This window comes from Perissodus microlepis, chromosome 17 (assembly GCF_051167445.1).
Source record: "Perissodus microlepis isolate ML-2025 ecotype Zambia chromosome 17, ASM5116744v1, whole genome shotgun sequence".
NCBI classification, from domain to species: domain Eukaryota; kingdom Metazoa; phylum Chordata; class Actinopteri; order Cichliformes; family Cichlidae; genus Perissodus; species Perissodus microlepis.
The window spans coordinates 30,519,670-30,537,698 of NC_140477.1; the positions used below are offsets into that span (position 1 = coordinate 30,519,670).

Genomic DNA, 18,029 nt, shown 5'->3' on the forward strand with positions numbered 1-18,029 from the left:
CTGTCAAACCCATACGTGACAATCTGCTCATTTCACTCCTACTCTTCCTTGCCACCTTGAATCCCTTCTTTCCTCTCTAACACTCCTTCACTTCCCTTCCTTACACTCCATCGCTTTCCACATCCCTCTGCCCCTGGTCATCGCCTCCCTCTGTGTCACGGATGGTAAAACGACTCGTCTTAAATTGTCTTCTCCTTGCACCTCAGAAATCTAACATCTGTCTGTCACCTCGTCCACAGGGCGAAACAAGTGGAGAAGGTAGAAGGAAGGAAAGTTGGCATATATTTCCACCACAGGATTACATTCAGCAGATTCTTCATAATGATGATGCTCGCAGTGATATGAGTCAACAGAAAAACGACACTCTGGTGTAAAGACTGAAGCTAATTTGAAAATGAATCTCCGACCATGGATGCTGTCCCCAGGAAACAGCTGCCAAGCTGTCAGTATTTTAAACAGCACGGAGCTGAAATCCAGTGTCAAATTAACTCAGAATGGGATGACACATTGAAACTAAGTAGATTTTTTTCTCTGTCTCTTTTATTTTGAGCCACAACAAACAAATAAAAGAAAAACCCATTTAGTAAATCAAGAAAAGAAGATACACAGTCTTCCACCTTGATATTCCTCATGGAAAGGTGCCAATGTGAACAAACCACTGTGGACGACCACATTTGTTTGTTTTCTTATTAGTCTTCTTAGTTTTCTAATTTTCTAATCTGCTGTATAGTGACCTATCACAATAAGCCTGGACAGACTTGTATTATAATAATCCTCATCCTAATGAAATGACTGAAGACCACACTGACGCTCATTCTGGTCTGGACTGTTTTCATTTTCATTTGATTTAATCTGTATGTGTGAAAAACTCAATAATACTTCATTTTAAGTCATTCTGAAAAGAGTCAGATTCAGATTTCTAACAGATCAACAGAAAGAAAATATAAGTGTAAAAGTTATCATTCAATATTTGTATTGAACAAAGATTCAAATGTGAACATTTTTAGGTGATAGCAACAACTCAAAACTAGATTTGAGGGAATGGGCGGACTCGACTTTAACACTTCTACTTTAGTTAATAAAACAAAAATCAATAAAACCATCCACCCACTCCCATCTGAAACCCTTTGAACTCTGACCTCCGGCGGCTGGGGATGACCCCGACTTCCAGGCAGTTTGGGGGCGGGGGGCTGAGGTGACGGGCGGGCCACCACTCCTCTTCGCTGGCGCTGCTCACGTGGAGGATATCCCCAAAATGAAAGGGCAGGGCCTGATTGGGCGCGCTCAGATCCGAAGCACTTCCATCATAGTCAAACAAGGCCCTGCAGGGGGACAGAAAACAAATGACGCATGCAGTTACACGCTCAGCTTCAGCGTGACAAGCCATTCTGCTGGAGGACAGGTTAGTTGATGACATATACATTTCATTTTGAAGTTTGAAACTAGATTTTTTTTCTCTAAACAGATAGAAAGAAGTGCTGGAATAAATACAAGATGAAAAACAGCTGAGAACTGTTTTTCTACACAACAAATTATTTTTTTAATTACTAATTTATGACCTTGTCTTGGAGCACATGGCACCGCGTATGTGTCTGAAGTTGTGCACATCTGTCTGTGTGAGTGTCAGTGTGTATGTGTGTGTAGTAGTCTGTCTCTGTGACCACAGAGATGCAAACCCATCCAGAGGGAAAAGACCTGGGAAAGTAGGCCAGCGTGTATGTGTGTGTGTGTGTGTGTGTGTGTGTGTGCAAAGGAAGTAGAGCTGAAATAACCAACATCCCCTAAAGTCCCTACTGCCTTCATCAATAAAACAGAACAGAGACACAGAAGGAGAAACAGAAGAAAATTAGACAGAGAGGTAGACACAGACAGGCCAACAGAGAGCCTGACATTTGTACAAAAACACAGCACTTCGTGCTTTTTTAACGATACATCAAGATGATAAAAGAAAAGACTTGAGCGCTTTAATTGTAGGTGGAGGCTAAAAACTGACAGCCTGCATTAGTATTACTGTAATATAAGTTAACAGGCGCTGTCTACCAGGACTGCGAGCAGGGCAGAAGGATTGCAGGTGAATTCACTAAAGTGTTCAGGGTGACGCTGATTAGCTGCAACAGCACAAAAGCTTTAGTTAAGCTGCTCTGTTGGTGACAGCGATAATTAGATTAGATTAAACCTAAAGACGGTTTAAACTGTGTACAGTAATCATCAAACACAATATGTTGCCTGTGACAATGATGGTAGTACGATGCTGTGATACTTGATATTTACTGCAAGACAACCACTTATTATAGACGTATAATTATATAAACCTCTGTATAAACTATTTTACAAGCAGTCATATTTTTTAATGCTAAGCTGTGGTCATGATAGGTTATATTTAATTATATTTATGATAAGCATGAACTCATTTTGATCTTTGTAGGAAAAATCTGAAGAAACTCTACAAAAGTGTTTAAAAAATGATTTTAGTAGACCACATGCAGCCTATAGATCTGTTGTAATGGGAGCTACTGTACAGTGAGATATTTAGATATGTTCCCATAAAGTCAAAGGAAAGTCAGGTATTCTAAATGGCATGACAAGGTACATGAACATCACAAGCTGTAAACATAAAGTCATTTTTTAAATTAGTGGATATTTGCTGCAAATAGAAGCAGAAAATATAACATACAATAAAAAAACACATCCCGCCTAATTTTGCAGCCACCAAGTTACAATGATGGATGGTGTGCAGAGTTATTAAAGTCGCAGCTATGTAAATATAATTCTGTTAAATCAGTTACAGGTTACCAATTACACTCAGTTTATTCGTACATGAGAACCTTTGAAATCTAATTACTCGAGGGAAGGGACACACATTTAATTACTGCAGCGTGTAGCAGCGTGTAGCCACCTAACAGACTGCAATTATAGCACAGTGTGTGTGTTAACCTGTGGACATTTTCAACATTACATAGCATGTAAATGCTATTTTTGTACAGCAATCCGATTATTGCCTAAATTGTGTGCCTGTGTGCCTAAAATCAATGACCTGTTCTCAGTATTACATTCATTTGAATTCCTCTGAGGAATTTGTCCAGTGGGGAAGCACACATGAATTACTGTAACCAGTCTGTAAAAGAAACACACACCCATTGTGTTAGAGATTTTGCATAGCCAGCAGCCTTTTGTCCAAAGAGCACTGCAGTTTAACTTTCCAATGAATACTCATATAGAATTACTGCACATGTGCATATTATTTCCAGAGGTGAAAACGGCTGTGTGACACTGCTGTCATAGGCGAAACAGCCAAATTAAAGTAAACCCCCATTCACATGTAGATTAGCGGTACACAACATCACACAACATTAACTGCACGCTTGTGATAACAGATATTAACATTCTGCAGCACAAAGCTAAGAGAGAACAGCTTACCATCTAACTGACATTACAGCAGCACATGTAACAGCCTCAGTCATGTTCCCTAACAGGCATGCACTGTATGTTGATGCTGAGGAAGTAGAATGAGAGCACATTGTTGTTTGTTTTTTTAAATAATCCCCTTTTTTCAGAGTTTATCTGTTTATTTCTTCATTTCTATTTGTGTCATTTCAAGTTTTACATTATTTGTGGAATATAGTATGACAATGTCTAAGGCAGGAGAGTCAGGGGAGAAAAAAAGGGGTGGGGGCGGGTGTGTAGTGGAAGGCGTAATACAAATAGAAATGCATAATGCATCGCCAACTGCCGCATCTGTAAGAAAAACAAACATACAACACCTGCAGCACAAACATTCGAAAATGCACAGGTACATAAATCAACAATCTTCTTGTGGGGTGTGTGTGTGTGTGTGTGTGTGTGTGTGTGTGTGTGTGTGTGTGTGTGTGTGTGTGTGTGTGTGTGTGTGTGTGTGAGTACGAGTGTGAGAGAGAAAGCGAGAGTGTTGATTGTGAGTGTGTACGTGTCTTTGTCATGAAATGCACTTGAAAATGAGGGTGGAAAGCTGCAGCAACTCCCCCCAGGAGCCGGAGGCACACAGAGATGGATCCGGGAGAACAGAATCTTCCGCAGTCCCCCAAGACTACGGAGACCTAAGGCCACAGATCTCGGTGATATCTGCGAGAGTCCCAGAAGACCAGAGGCGATGGGCAGCTGACCCTGCCAGAGGCCAAACACCCCAGTACGAACTGAGATCAGGGCCCCAGGGCTCCAGGCGCCCAATAACCGTCTGGTACCCAGCAGAGCTCCCCACAGGTCCAAGCCGCCCCAGACCACCAAGGGAGCGGGTCAAAAAGAGTATATTTCTAACATATTAGATTCTCTTCATTGGTTCCCAGTTAAATCCTGAATCAAATCCTCCTCACATACAGGTGTTGAATAATCAGGCCCCATCTTACCTTAAAGACCTCTTAGTGCCATATCACTACAATAAAACACTTTTCTGTCAGGGTGCTGGCTTATTTGTAGTTCCTAAGATATTTTAAAGTCGACTAGGGGGCAGAGCCTTCAGCTTTCAGGCCCCTCTTCTTTAAAACATCAAAAGAAAAGCTACGTCATCTCTACTTTTAAGATTAGACTTTACTTTCTGATAAAGCATACAGGGCTAGATCGGGTGAGCCTGAACCCTCCCCGAGTGTTTCTTCTTCACTCACCTGTTTTCATTGTGCATGTGTTTATTCTCCGCATTTAATCACAAGTTATTATTAACCTCTGGTTCTCTTCCACAGTGTATTTGTCTTCCTCCCCTCTCCCCCAACAGCTCGTGGCAAACACCCGTCCCTCTCTGAGCCTGCTTATGATGGAGGTTTCCTCTGTTAAAAGGGAGTTTTACCTTCCCACTGTGGCCAAGTGTTTGCTCATAGATGATCCTCTGATTGTTCCTGTTTTTCTCTCATATTATTGTCTCCGCGTTACAATACAGAGCTCCTTGAGGCAACTCTCACTGTGATCTGGAGCTACATAAATAAAACTGAATTGAATGTTTAAATGATACTCACAGATCTCTCAGATTATCAGAAATACTTTTGACTTTCTCCATTTTCACACAAAAAAATCTGATTTTATGTTGAGATTCACTTTAAAATATATGAACATCTGGTCACCGGAGTTACTGGGGTGGTAGTAAAAAACTATTTGCATAACTGGTCCTGAGCGTACATTATTCCAACATTTGTACAGCCTAAAACACAAAATTTGCCTTAGGGCTTTGTAACATATACAACCATACAACTCCCCTTCCCACAGCCTTCAGCAGAAAATGAATTCTAACATTAAATGTCACTATATTAGGTTGAAAAAAGCCATAAAATAAACTAAACTTTGAAACTATGACACTCGGTTTCAGGACTTGCTGCAGCATTTTAAAATGCTTGCAACAGGACTCAGTTCAGCAGACACAGCTCTGATTTTTCAGTGCACACATTCAGACCAAAGCAAGAATAAAATGATCTTTATATAGTATATGGACACCGACAGGTGACAACTGACTGAGAATCTTTCTAATATACAAAAATAAAACAATAAAAAAGACAACGAAGGATTCAGACATTTAAAATAAACTCTATACCTTCAATGAAGACAGGACATCATCTTTTTACTGCAGCAACCCCTGAGCCTTTCCGCAGTGAGATATACAATTACAATGCTACTGAACCATAGGCTGTGTTTAAAATAGACCATAATGGTGTGAATGTAAAATGAGGCAGGAAAGAAGAAGAATGGAGGAGAGGACACATGCTCACCTTTCATGCAAGGCACAGCTGCACATACAGTATGTCACTTTGTTTCAGTGACATTTCCTCTGACGAAAGGTTAGCCTGTCTTTTACACACAACATTTATTCACACACAGATCCTGTATACACACACAAGTACACACGGCAGCAGCCCACACGCACACACAAAGCCATCTGTCATGCACCGACATCCTCAGCTCGACCAATCAGCTGCCAGTCTCACAGTGCAATTTGATTGGTCACTTCTGGGCAGTCTCCAGATATAGGAAGTTCTTGCACGACATTGATTTATGCTTTACGTGGGCTGTTGGAGGGGTTATTACATTACTGTCTGCAACCGTGAAAGATCCTGATTTTGAAAAGAGTTGGAGGAAGATTGCCGTTAACACTGACGAGGTGGTGGCCTAAAATATGTATTATGATAATTCTTATGGAAACATGCATATAACGTCTGTAACTTTGGGGTTTTGTACAGTGAAAGTGTGATTTGTGTCATTCACACGTCACGATGAACTGTGATGTCATTTCTTACGACACTATTATCAGGTTAGAACTAAACTCTTACAGACTCGTGATTAATGACATCAGCCTCATCTGTACTTTGGGTTCAAGGATAATTAGGAAATGTTAAGAAGCACTGCTTGGCCGATGCCTCGTTAAAGCAGCAACATGCAGCAGACTCTCAGTTTCATTCGTGTTAACTTTGTTGAGAAAGAGCCCCCTAAATGGATGGTGGCCATTCCCCTCAGACATAGTTAAAACTTTTTCTCCACAGCAGAATTTAATTTAGGTGCACTCTGGTAGAAGACATTCTAATGCAGGCTTCTAATCATTTAATCAAGTGAGCAGTGGACATTTCTCCTCACTTTTAGCCTGAGCCAAATGAAAACAGTGGATGGGGGCACGCTTAATTTATGCTAATGATAATCATGCCTGCGGCTAACTACTTAAAAATTTAACAAACATGATGTCAAACAGCTGCAATGCCATGTTTCCTGATAATGAGCCACTGGATATATAGTTCAGTATGAGGATTTGTTTTAATGAGGGGGGATTTGAGGCAGAAGCATCAAGAGTCCTCTAGCATCTTGCTGTAAGGAACCAATTTTTTATGAAATAAAAACCGAGAAAAGTAAACTTAAAGGGTTTTATAATGAAATAGAAAGGGGCTCAATCAGCCTGTTTCTCAGTCAGATAAAGCAGACGATCAGTCAGTGGGATAAATCTTTTTGATTTATTGGTCTACAGCTCCCCGATAGCTGACTGCGACCTTTGGCCTGTAGCTCCAAGTTTAGACTCTGACGCAACGCTCTTTCTCTCCGTCTGATCAGAATGTGCATGTTCGGCGGAGAGAGAGTGCGTTATTGAAGGTGACATTCATCCCAGCTGCACCCACTCTTTCCTTTCAGGTCACTTGCACACAGCTCAAGTCAGATATTCCTTTCGTCTAGAATACACTCAATTTTGAGATGCGTTTTTTTTTTTTCAACTGAGCTAAAAATTACATGAAAAAATACAGAGGTGCAGGATATTTTACTGTTTGTATCAAAAAAAATTTGTAAAACTTGACAGACGTGAGTTAGTAGATTAAGAAAGACATGTAAAAACATTTATAAACATGAAAACCATCCAACCTTTTTAACAGTTCTGCTTTTTTGTGCCAGTTAAAAGGTTCTTCTTCCTGATCCTGAGATCAAACTCTTTAATATTGAAAGCTTGAATTGTTCTAAGTGACACTGTGATAAATATATAGGAGAGAGCAACATTCAATGACATTTCAGCTGGAAGATGTTCATTATAATGTTACGCTTGGTCTTTAATCAGCCAGTGGCACAGCCTACTGAAATGCACAAAGATTGATTGTGCCTTCTCTTTCTTTGACATCTCTTGCCATGATTAGAGAAAGCATCGCTTTTTTAATCCAAAAGTCAAATAGATACCCACAGATTTGTTCTTTGACCACATTCTCTGGTGCTTTTTCTGTTTTAGCTTAACTGAAGTAACCTAAAAGAAAATGCTTGTCTTCCTAAAGCCTCATTTAGTGTTGCCATTAGAGCTGCTTTTCCTGTCTTTGCTTTCCATGTGATTGATCTTTCAAGAGCTCCAATGTGACTTATGTGGACCCAGCGACCCAGCGTTTTAATCAGTATTTCAAAGACTGTGATTCTTGTGAAGAAAGGACATCAAAACGTGGAGCTGGTTTCCGGCTGAAACCCCTTCAGGGCTCTAAAGACGGAACCCAGGAATCGGGCGGGCAAGGACAAGAATGACACGAGGACAGAAGGACGCTCACAGAGGTGGCAGGCTGGTGGATGTGTGAGTGTGACCCTGTGCCACACACACATCTAATTGTGATTTCAGATGTGATAACCTCACACAGTAGACAGCTGAGATAAGGTCTTCGAATGATTGTGCCACATTGATGAACACTGGATAATCAGTCACCTCTGTCTGCCCTGTGTGTGTGTGTGCGCGCGTGTGTTATGTCGTACCTGACGTAAAGTGTGCGCTTCTGTGTGGAGCGGAGAGACGTGGAGCTGGAGCTGACACTGCTGGTCATCATCTGTTCCCTCAGGTCATGGATCTTTGCCTCGAAACGACTGTACTCTACACACAAAGAGACACACAGTAACGTTGTTAGACCTATTGGGCTTGAGATAACAAACCTTACCTTTTTATTTAAACAAAATATGGTTTATGTTTTTCATCAAAGAAAAGAACAGAGCGAGAACAAACAGGAAAAAACACATTTTTACAAATGGCGGCAGCAAGTAGTTGAGTTGTGACGACAACTACACAAAGTAGGGTTTGTTTTTTTTCCCTGCGTTCAAGATCAGAAAGGATTCCCTCTGTGCTGAGTTACCCCACTCAGCTGCAAACACACTGCTCTCCCAGACAAGCACACGCACAGTCTGAGTTATCAACGGATTCTCTACAGCCATAATCTAACAGTCTGTTTGATGTGAATGTTAACTCCTGTTACATCAGACCCGATCCATGTTAATATCGTCATCAACACATACATTTACAGTCGTGCATGCACAGTGTGCTTTAAACTCCACGTAGATGCAAAATGACTCAGACCTAAACAGATAAACGTGTCATACAGTGCAACTGAAAACAACTGAATCCTTTTAAAGGGCCACATATACAAAGAAATAAGTGCACTTGCAAACTTACAGTTGGATTCATGACACATGCACATTACTGTTCTTACCACTTAGTGGATGTTAAGGAAGCAAAATAATTGAAATCAAATCGCGGACATGCATTTTTCACGCTTATTTTTTAATCAGGACAACGCCACGGTCCCTGATTTTTCCACGTAAGGAAATATGCTTGCCTAGAGATGTTTTACAAGAGAGACTGAAGAAAGCGAAGCAACAGCATCTGAGGTGGAAGCCAGACCTTTCTGAAAAGATGCTCGGATGAAAAACTAAGATGCATGTTATATTCCATAAGAGAGACAGAGACTGAACTGGTAAAAAAGACTTCTAATAAACGTAATGTTAAAGAAAGAAGAAAGATAAGAGTCTCTTGTCCAGGAAAAGGACAAAGGCCACCAGATCTGTCAGGCCAAGATTAATAACTTGCCACGATTATATTCAGAATTGAGATAGGATGCTGCTATCTGAGTGTGAGTGTGAAAGTGATGACATACATCACTTTCACACATTACACATACACAGCAGCGAGCGATCGAACGACCATCCGACTATTAGATCACCTGCTCTACCGCCCATGCTGAGAGTACCAACGGAAACATTAAAAGAGAGAGGGATACGGCTCTCAATTTGGAGCAAAGTCAGCAAACTTTTTATGCAGTTTTTATCATTTTGTGACAGGCAAACTCATGTGCCCCCAGTGACCACTGAAATTAAAGATAACACTCTGAAATAACTGTTAAAATATCTGTCGGGAGAACTTCAGATGGCTGGCAAGTGGCGAGACATTGTTTTTAATTTGCCATATCATACTCAGCTTTTCCAAATGTTTCTAGGTAGCAGACTAACTAAATTGAAATTCTCAATCTTAATAATGCACACTAAACCCAGACTGGTTAATTGTTTCTCAAACTGGGAAAACAGCCCTAGGCCCGCATGAACCACTCTGGGACGTGGGCAGCACTTCACACTCATTCTGTCCTTTTTTTTCCTCGCATAAAAAGATCTAAATACATTCTTCAGCTTATCATTCATGTAGAGTTTGACCAAAAAAATGTTTTAGTGAGTTTCTTTGGGAGATGTACCAGAATGATACCATAAGCTCATGTGACTCAGACCAGTGCTGACACAGAGAGCAGTGGGACATATTAGGGCTAGACGTAGGTGGAAAATGGGTGAGTCTGCACTGAGGAGCTCCATTATACATGCACAACGATTTCACATAGTGACGTTCCGGCCACTCGGCAGTGGTGTGACACAGCATCACTGGTGCAGCGTTTTCATGGAGTTATTAACTTTTTATTTACTCCTTGGCTGAAATGTTACAGATCTGCAAGAGGCACACAACGCTGGAGCCCAAAGTAAAATGACATTGACGTATTGGATGGGAAAACGGCTGAGTTGTTTGCACTCACATCCTCGCCATTCAGCACCACAGTTGTAAATGCAATTACACAGCATGCAGTTTTTCTTAGTAAACCTGTGCGGACCCGTAAATACATTGCTGAATTTCCAAACAGCATTTTCAGTTTAATTGCTGGGAACAATTGTATACTCATCTCCCTTGAATGGCATGAAGTAAATTGCGCGAGGCCGACCGATCGGCCAATCAATGCAAAGTGCACTGATTTGCTCAAACACTCAGCACAGCTGCTTCGTGCTTTAGTGTCCTTCTGCTAGATGCAGCAAAAACACTTTACCGTCTCACCCGATATTTCAGTGGCCATTAAAATGTCATTCAGCCTCTTTATTTATAAGCTAAAGTATTTTGCGGTATACCCAAAGTGGAAACACAAGTATTTCAGCTGATGTGCAATGATGGCTTCGACAATATCTGGACACACTTCCTCTAGCAATAAAGTACATAGTTTTAACCTTTAGCAAGCTGCCGCAAACGGCAGTATTTTGATCCGGAGTGGCTGAACAAGCAGCAGAAATGTGTAATAAATCCTTCCTGACTGTCTTCTACTCTGCTTAGCACCACACAGCTTCCCAGAAAATATCTCAACTAATACACGGATGACAACGCCGCAGGCAATAAGCCTGAAAAAGCCCCTCTGAAGGATGTCCCTGTGTGTGAGTGTGCGTATGTGTGTATCTGAACCATTGCTGTGGACTACAGAATCTAATTAACCCTGAGTAATTCAATCATTCTCTAGGTACACACGGTCATGAACACACACACACACACACACACACACACACACACACACACACACACACACACACACACACACACACGCTGATCCGAAACCTGCAGTGTCTCCTGCTTCTTCTTTCCCAGATATGAGCTGATATCCCCACAAAGCTCTCATTAGACTGACACACTGACACGAACAACTAAACAGCGCTGAAAGAGCTTGAAGCCACGTGAAACGAGCAACATGATCTGCAATCAGTGTTTGATTTTTCCACAGATAAAAAAGCAAGAAAAAAGAAAATAGAGCCTTAATATATTGTTTCTGATTAGGATATTTCCTTCTGAGGATGACTGAATTGCTGCATTTGACGTCTCCATTAAATGACAGGTTTGAATAATCTAAAAAAGAAAATAGCAATCAGCCTCCATCTTTCCATAAAAAGATGAAACTCAAGAGCCTTTTGCTGAAATACATGTGTTAATTTATTCCTTTAATCTTACATATTTTTCATTGGCAACCCCAGTCTGGCTTTTTCAGATTTAGACCGAAATCAGCAGTAATCCCTCACGAATTGGTGGATTAACATATGCATTTTTGTCAGTTTCAGCTTGACAGACCAGACGAAAAACTTTCACATCCTCGGCAACTGACTGTAAACACAAAGTGAATCTATACAACACAGGATCAAGAGCAAGAGAGAGAGAAAAGTCAGGGAAGGAGGCAGAAAAAGAAGAACAGAAAGGAGAGAAAAGGCAAAGGGGGGAAGAAGCAGAAAAGATGTAATGCAGCAGAATAAAAATCTGTTCGTAAAACAAAGAATGAAAGCAGTTTATGAATCAATATAAACAAAGACAGAGCTACTGTAAAGCTACAGAGATACGCTTTTCCTCTTCTTTCTGATCTATGGAACAAAGACTGTGCTGCAGCTAAGATATCGGTTCTATTAACTCCTGATCTTGAATGCAAAGACAAAGCCTGTGCTGCCAAGGATGCAGCTCTGATCTTCTTTTGTTTTCAGACCCAAGCTAATGCTGATGCAGTTAAAGTGGGAGCTGAAATCCTGATCATTCTTTAAAATCCAGTTTAGTGAAAGAGCAAAAGCAGCAGAGCACGGAAAAAAACAGAAGTGCTGAAAGTGGGAGAAGTTATCGGCATCAAAACTTGCTAGCCATCTACACAGAAGCTAACATGTTACTGCTGTATCAGTGGCCACAAGATGGATAACACAGTGTTAGAGTCTCAGAGATTTATCCATTAACGCCTCCCAACAATGTTACCCAAAAACAGCTGTTAGGTTGTTACCAGAGGCGAGATGTAAAGAAGTAAATCGCTTCTCCCACTCTTGCTGTACTCACAGGCTGCTGGCAGACACCGTCCGCGATGTGATACCGTCACAGGGGCTCTCAGATCAGTGTCTAAGCCAGGGAGAGCGAGGTTTGAAGCTTAGAGTCCTGAGACGTGAATGAGAGGAAAAGGATAGAGAGAAAGAGAGGGAGCCCGTTCCACGTTGGATGCAGCACAGGAGAGAGCAGGAGAGGAAAGATGCGAATGTGTGTCTACGTAGGTATGTAGCAGCGTGTGGTGGAGTGGGGAAAAAATATGTGCGCGTAAAATCGGTCCAGTGCTGCTCAGCTGCCAGAGAAACAACAGATGCTAACTCTTTCTCTCTCTCTGTCTCTACTACACTCCACTCTTGCTCCATCTCCCGTTCGCTGGTGCGTTCATTTTGCTCCTCCCCCTCTTTGACAGCAGCTAGCACACCCACCCACACACACACACACACTGTTTCCTCAGGTCACTCATGCAGGAAGCTGAGTCAATGCCAGGCTCTCCTGCCCTACTTTGGCCCAGGGAATCAGTCTACAAGCCACACACACACACACACACACACACACACACACACACACACACACACACACACACACACACACACACACACACACACGGTAAAGCTTGACCAAGCATTCTGAATATTGATTTTTGGGAAGCTTAACTAAGAGGTCAATTCATAGCTCTTAAATGGATTTTCTTTTCATTTTGTATAGCGGTCACAAGAAAAATGAGACACTAGCATTTGTCTTAATAAGTATACGCAATTAAACTCTTTCTGCGCTGCATGATTTGTCTGCACCTCCATCTGTCTCACTTTCCCCACTTCCACAGTTGGGACGGTTCTTTCTTGGCTTCTAAGAAATGTTAAAGATTATAACAATATTCCCATGTAAAAGTGAACAGGTTGTGCTACAATTTTCTGTAGACAAACGGAAATCATGTGGGTTTCATATCATCGGCATTTAACTGCCAACACACATCACCGCAGTGTAGCATTAACAGATTAAGAACAAGACAGACACAGGTATATAATATACAGGGATAATGTGGAGCTGGATAAAAGGTAAGGAGAAGGTGAGGAAACTAGGAGGCAGAGGCAGTGGGGGGAAAGATGATGATGGCAGAGACTAATGGCTTGTGTTCCCTCCTCTCCTCTCCTCTCCTCTCCTCTCCTCTGCTCTCTCTAGAGGAGCATTGTTACTCCATTGAGCAGCTGGCAGAGGCCTTTCCCTGCATTGTGCAGCTTCAGTGCTATCCAACACAAAACCGCTAGAGATAGGCATTTCACATCATTAGGATTGTGTGCATTGCACCAATACATTCTCCTTTCAGATCACCCTTTCCTTTAACAGAGGAAAGAGACGGCCCTAATTGTGAATAACTGCCACGAGTGAACCCCTAAGAAAAAAGACAATATCTCTCAAAGGGTTGATCCTGATTCATTAAATGAATATACATACTTTTCCCTTCAGTTTTTATGTCCCACGGGAAGAAGCATGGATCATATGTCCTGTTTTTTTCCACTGTTTATGTCATCATTGCTGTAGCGTTTGGATTTTTCTTCTACATTTAAATGTTTCCCGAGGGTTTCTTGTTTCCACTTGCAGGACTATGGAGAAATAATTTAATCAGCAGACCATTGCATACTTGCATCATGCAGACAATATACCTCCTTGTTGCCAGTTCGGCACTGCTCCACATACTGAAAGAAGAGAAGCTTATAGTAACAAAAACAATGAAGAGGACTGCTAGCTCGCAAACATTTATTTAAATAATGTACCATTAAATTATGCCCCAAAAAAGAAGGAAACACATACTAAACACATACTAAACACATAACGAGAAAACTGCACTGAACCGCTTCAATTTGACTCTTTTTCACTAATTTTTAAATTTCTTCAGAAACTGAATTTGTCCAAGGACGTAAATAATTTGCAGGTTCTTGCTGTGCTTGCATGGGTTTCTTCGGGTGCCCACAGTAACTTGGTGAGTCTAAATTGGCTGTGGGTTTGGACGTGAACATTAGTAGTTGTCTGTCTCTCTTCGTTACCCTGTTATGCACCAACAACCTGTCCAGGATCTACCCCACCAATAACCCCAGTGTCAGCTGGGAAAGGCTGCAACCCCCCACAGCTCCAGTAGTGGACACAGACCTCTTCTTGGTTCATTAGCTGAATTTCCAAAAAACACACACAAAATAAAACCCCAATCCAAATTCTTCACGTTATAAGCCTGCTTTATACCTCTACAATAAGCCCTGGCTCCAAAAATAGCAGTGCTGCAAGAGGCTCATCTATAATTAAAACAATAGCTCAGCAATCTACATTGGTATTGATTAAGTGATCAGATTGCAGGTGAGGAATAGAAGAATAACGTAACTAAAGCAATTTAAGACAAAAATGTCTTGATGTACTGATTTAAGTTTAAATGTCAAAAGCTGGAAGTGAAAAAATGTGGCTCAAAGTGACGAAGAGACACACTCCAAATCCTAAATCAGTCGCCTTCCTGTTACAAGTGACACCTCAAATCCCCCAAATCACACATCGTGGGTGGAGAGTCAGACCATTACCACAGACATCAGTAACACTGGGGAAGACAGGAGGAGGTGACAGGTGGAGAGGAAGGAAAGCGACAAAAGGAAGAGGAAAGAAAGGAAGCAAAAGAGGAAAGAGAGGGCTAATATACAGAGTTAGAAAAAAAAAAGTAACGTCCTTCACTTTGGGTGTTCAGCAGAAGAAAATCCAGCAGCACTGTATTTGAAAGCCCCCGTGATGGAGCTACTGTTAATCTTCTATGTAACAAGTTGTGCACGACACACACAAACGCACGCAAAGTGCAATAAGCACACTAACAGAAGTGAGGATAATCCTCTGTACAGCACCTCAGTATTACTGCTGACAGACACTGGCTCTGTGTGGGTCACGTGTGAGTGTTTATGTGTGTGACTGTGTGTCTCTGACAGTCGTGTGTAATCCCAGTGACTAACACTGCTGTCAACCTGCAGGCATTTGTATTCCCACATCAGGAAACTTAATGGCACAGAGAAGATCAAGCTTGAAGGTCAGCACAGCGACTCAACATTGTTTTAACCAAACATCGTGTTTTTTTCCAATCAACTGTTGTACTGGATACTTAAAAACAGAAATGAAGGCGTGAAACTTCAGCTCAAATTCCCAGTTTATTTTTTCGCTATGTATTAAAGCTTTGTTGTTTTGAGCATGAGCCAATGGTCTTTTCAGATTATTACATATTACTGTTCGCTAATAACAGCCAACTTTGGAAAAGAAATGGTATGTAACTGAAAATTCATTGTGAAACCTTTGCACATTTTAATGCCTCGTTAATTGTTAATGATCAGTTGTTTCCAAGTGATTACACTGCATCTTTTCACATTTGGTGACTGATTGCAACTAGTTGTTGCTCAGAAGTTGAATGTGCCACAAGTTTGGATCTCAAGGTGGCTGCACAAGGTGCTTGGTGACAGGCAATCTGACTCCAAACAATCATGGTTTGAATCTTTTAGCACTAAGCAACTGACTCAAAAATGTTGTTGAGTTTAAAGATTACATTCAAGTCACAGTGGAATTAGGTCTTGAAAATACAAAGGAAAATGTCTAACAGCGGTTACACTGTGTTTTCTATACACCGAGAGCTGAATATAGGTAACAGAAAGCCTTTTGTGGCTGGAGAGGAACATGAAAAAATCAATACTGAACTTCAGGACAACTACAAATGACCATTATGTGAATGCAGTCCCGATCAAAAGTTTAAGACCACTTGAAAATGGCAAAAAGTTATATTTTGCATGGTTGGATCTTAATAAGGTTCCATGTCAAGCTTCAACATGCAGCAAGAAGAAATGGGAGTGAGAAAAAAACCTTATTTTGAGCATGCAATTTATTGCAAACAACGCTTGAACTGAAACAGGCTTTTACAGCTGATCGAAAGTTTAAGACCACACCTCCAAAAAAAACAGTAAACCCCTAAAAAATGGAAATCAAAGTTCCAAACATGAACTCAGTAATGAGTAGCTCCACCGTTACTGTTCATCACTTCAAAAACTCGTTGCAGCATGCTTGATGCAAGTGTTTCCATGAGGTGAGTGGGAACATCTCTCTAAAAGCTTAAGACGGCCACACGAAGGACATCTACTGTCTGGAACTGTTGTCCATTTTTGTAAACTTCCCTTGCCATCCATCCCCAAAGGTTCTCAGTTGGATTTAGACCAGGGGAACTTGCACAATGGTCCAAAAGAGTGATGTTATTTTCCTGGAAGAAGTCCCCTGTCCTGCAGGCATTGCGTACATTAGCATTGTCCTGTTGAAAAACCCAGCCGTTACCACACAGACCAGGGCCCTCAGTCAAGAGGGACGCTCTCTGCAACATCTGGACATAGCCAACGGCCGTTTGATGCCCCTGCACCTCCTGAAGCTCCATTGTTCCACTGAAGGAAAAAGCACCCCTGACCATTATGGCGCCCCCTCCACTGTGGCATGTAGAAAACATCTCCGGCAGGATCTGATTGTCATGCCAGTAAACATCAGGACCATCAAGACCATAAAACTTTCTTCCACCTTTCAGTGTCCCATGTTTGGTGCTCTCTTGCAAAGTCCAAATGGTCGGTTCTGTGGCGTTCAATGAGATGAGGCCTTTGAAGAAGTTTTTAGTTTTTGAAGCCCTTCAGTCTAAGATGCCGTCTGATGGTTATGGGGCTGCAGTCAGGACCAGTAACGGCCTTAATTTGGGTCGAGGATCGTCCAGTGTCTTAACAGACACCCAATTGGATCCTCTGGCTCAGTGCTGGTGAAGTTTTTTGTCTCTTACACTTGACGTTTTTCTTCCATAACCCTCAGGACCACTTAAGAAATTGCAAATGACTGTCTTACTGCGTCCCACCTCAGCAGCGATGGTGAGACCCTGCTTATGCAGAACATCATAACAGTGTGACTACCTGACAGAAAATGACAATGAATCTACATTTTTGCACACATTTGGCCTTTTAAAGGCACGTGGTCTTAAATTTCGATCAGCTGTAAAACAGCCTGTTTCAGTTTAAGTATGTTCAAAAAATGTTTTGTCCTACTCCCATTTATTCTTGTTCCATGTTGAAGCTCTACTTAGAACCTTGTTAAGATCCAATCATGCAAAATATGATTTTTTGCCATTTTTGATTTGGACTGTACTACAAATGCAAAATTGTAAAGGAAATAATAGATTTATACATAGTTGTTAAACATTGTTGTTAAACATTGTTAAGTTTGATGAAATTTCTATATTCAAAAATATAAAAAAATGTAAAAATGTTTACAACTGATAAATTGTAGGCTTTGTGTACTCATCGACAAGAACATTGGATACAAAGTCATTAGGATGACTTCACTTTAGTAAAGGGGTGATAAATGGTTGCACGGAGATTGCAGAAGTGAAAATAATTCCTCTGTAGCCTGATCGCTGCTACTTATATCACCTGTCCACAGTCAAGTTGCCATATGGGTAATGTAGGCTTTCAGATCATTACAAAGTGATCTTATATATATAAATTAAAAATAATAGGAACAAACAATCTCATAGATAGGAGAGTGTACAATTCATCCCACTGTGTAACTGTGAGTACGCAGTGAGTGTGTGCAACATAATCTTGTTTCCCTTTTTCTCAAAAGATGATAGAAGATTTTT

General features: G+C 41.2%; 1 protein-coding gene across 6 annotated transcripts in view; it reads right to left on the bottom strand.

Annotated features, from left to right (window-relative positions):
* Window positions 1-18,029, bottom strand: part of LOC146369884 (discs large homolog 1-like protein) — a 116,646-nt gene that overhangs the window by 12,301 nt on the left and 86,316 nt on the right. For all 6 annotated transcript variants that reach the window (XM_084910204.1, XM_084910199.1, XM_084910203.1 and 3 more), the window contains 2 exons: window positions 8,209-8,323; window positions 1,140-1,322 (listed from right to left, as the gene is read on the bottom strand). In XM_084910204.1, the coding sequence (XP_084766330.1) occupies window positions 1,140-1,322; window positions 8,209-8,323 (298 nt within the window). The remainder of the gene's footprint in view (window positions 1-1,139; window positions 1,323-8,208; window positions 8,324-18,029) is intronic.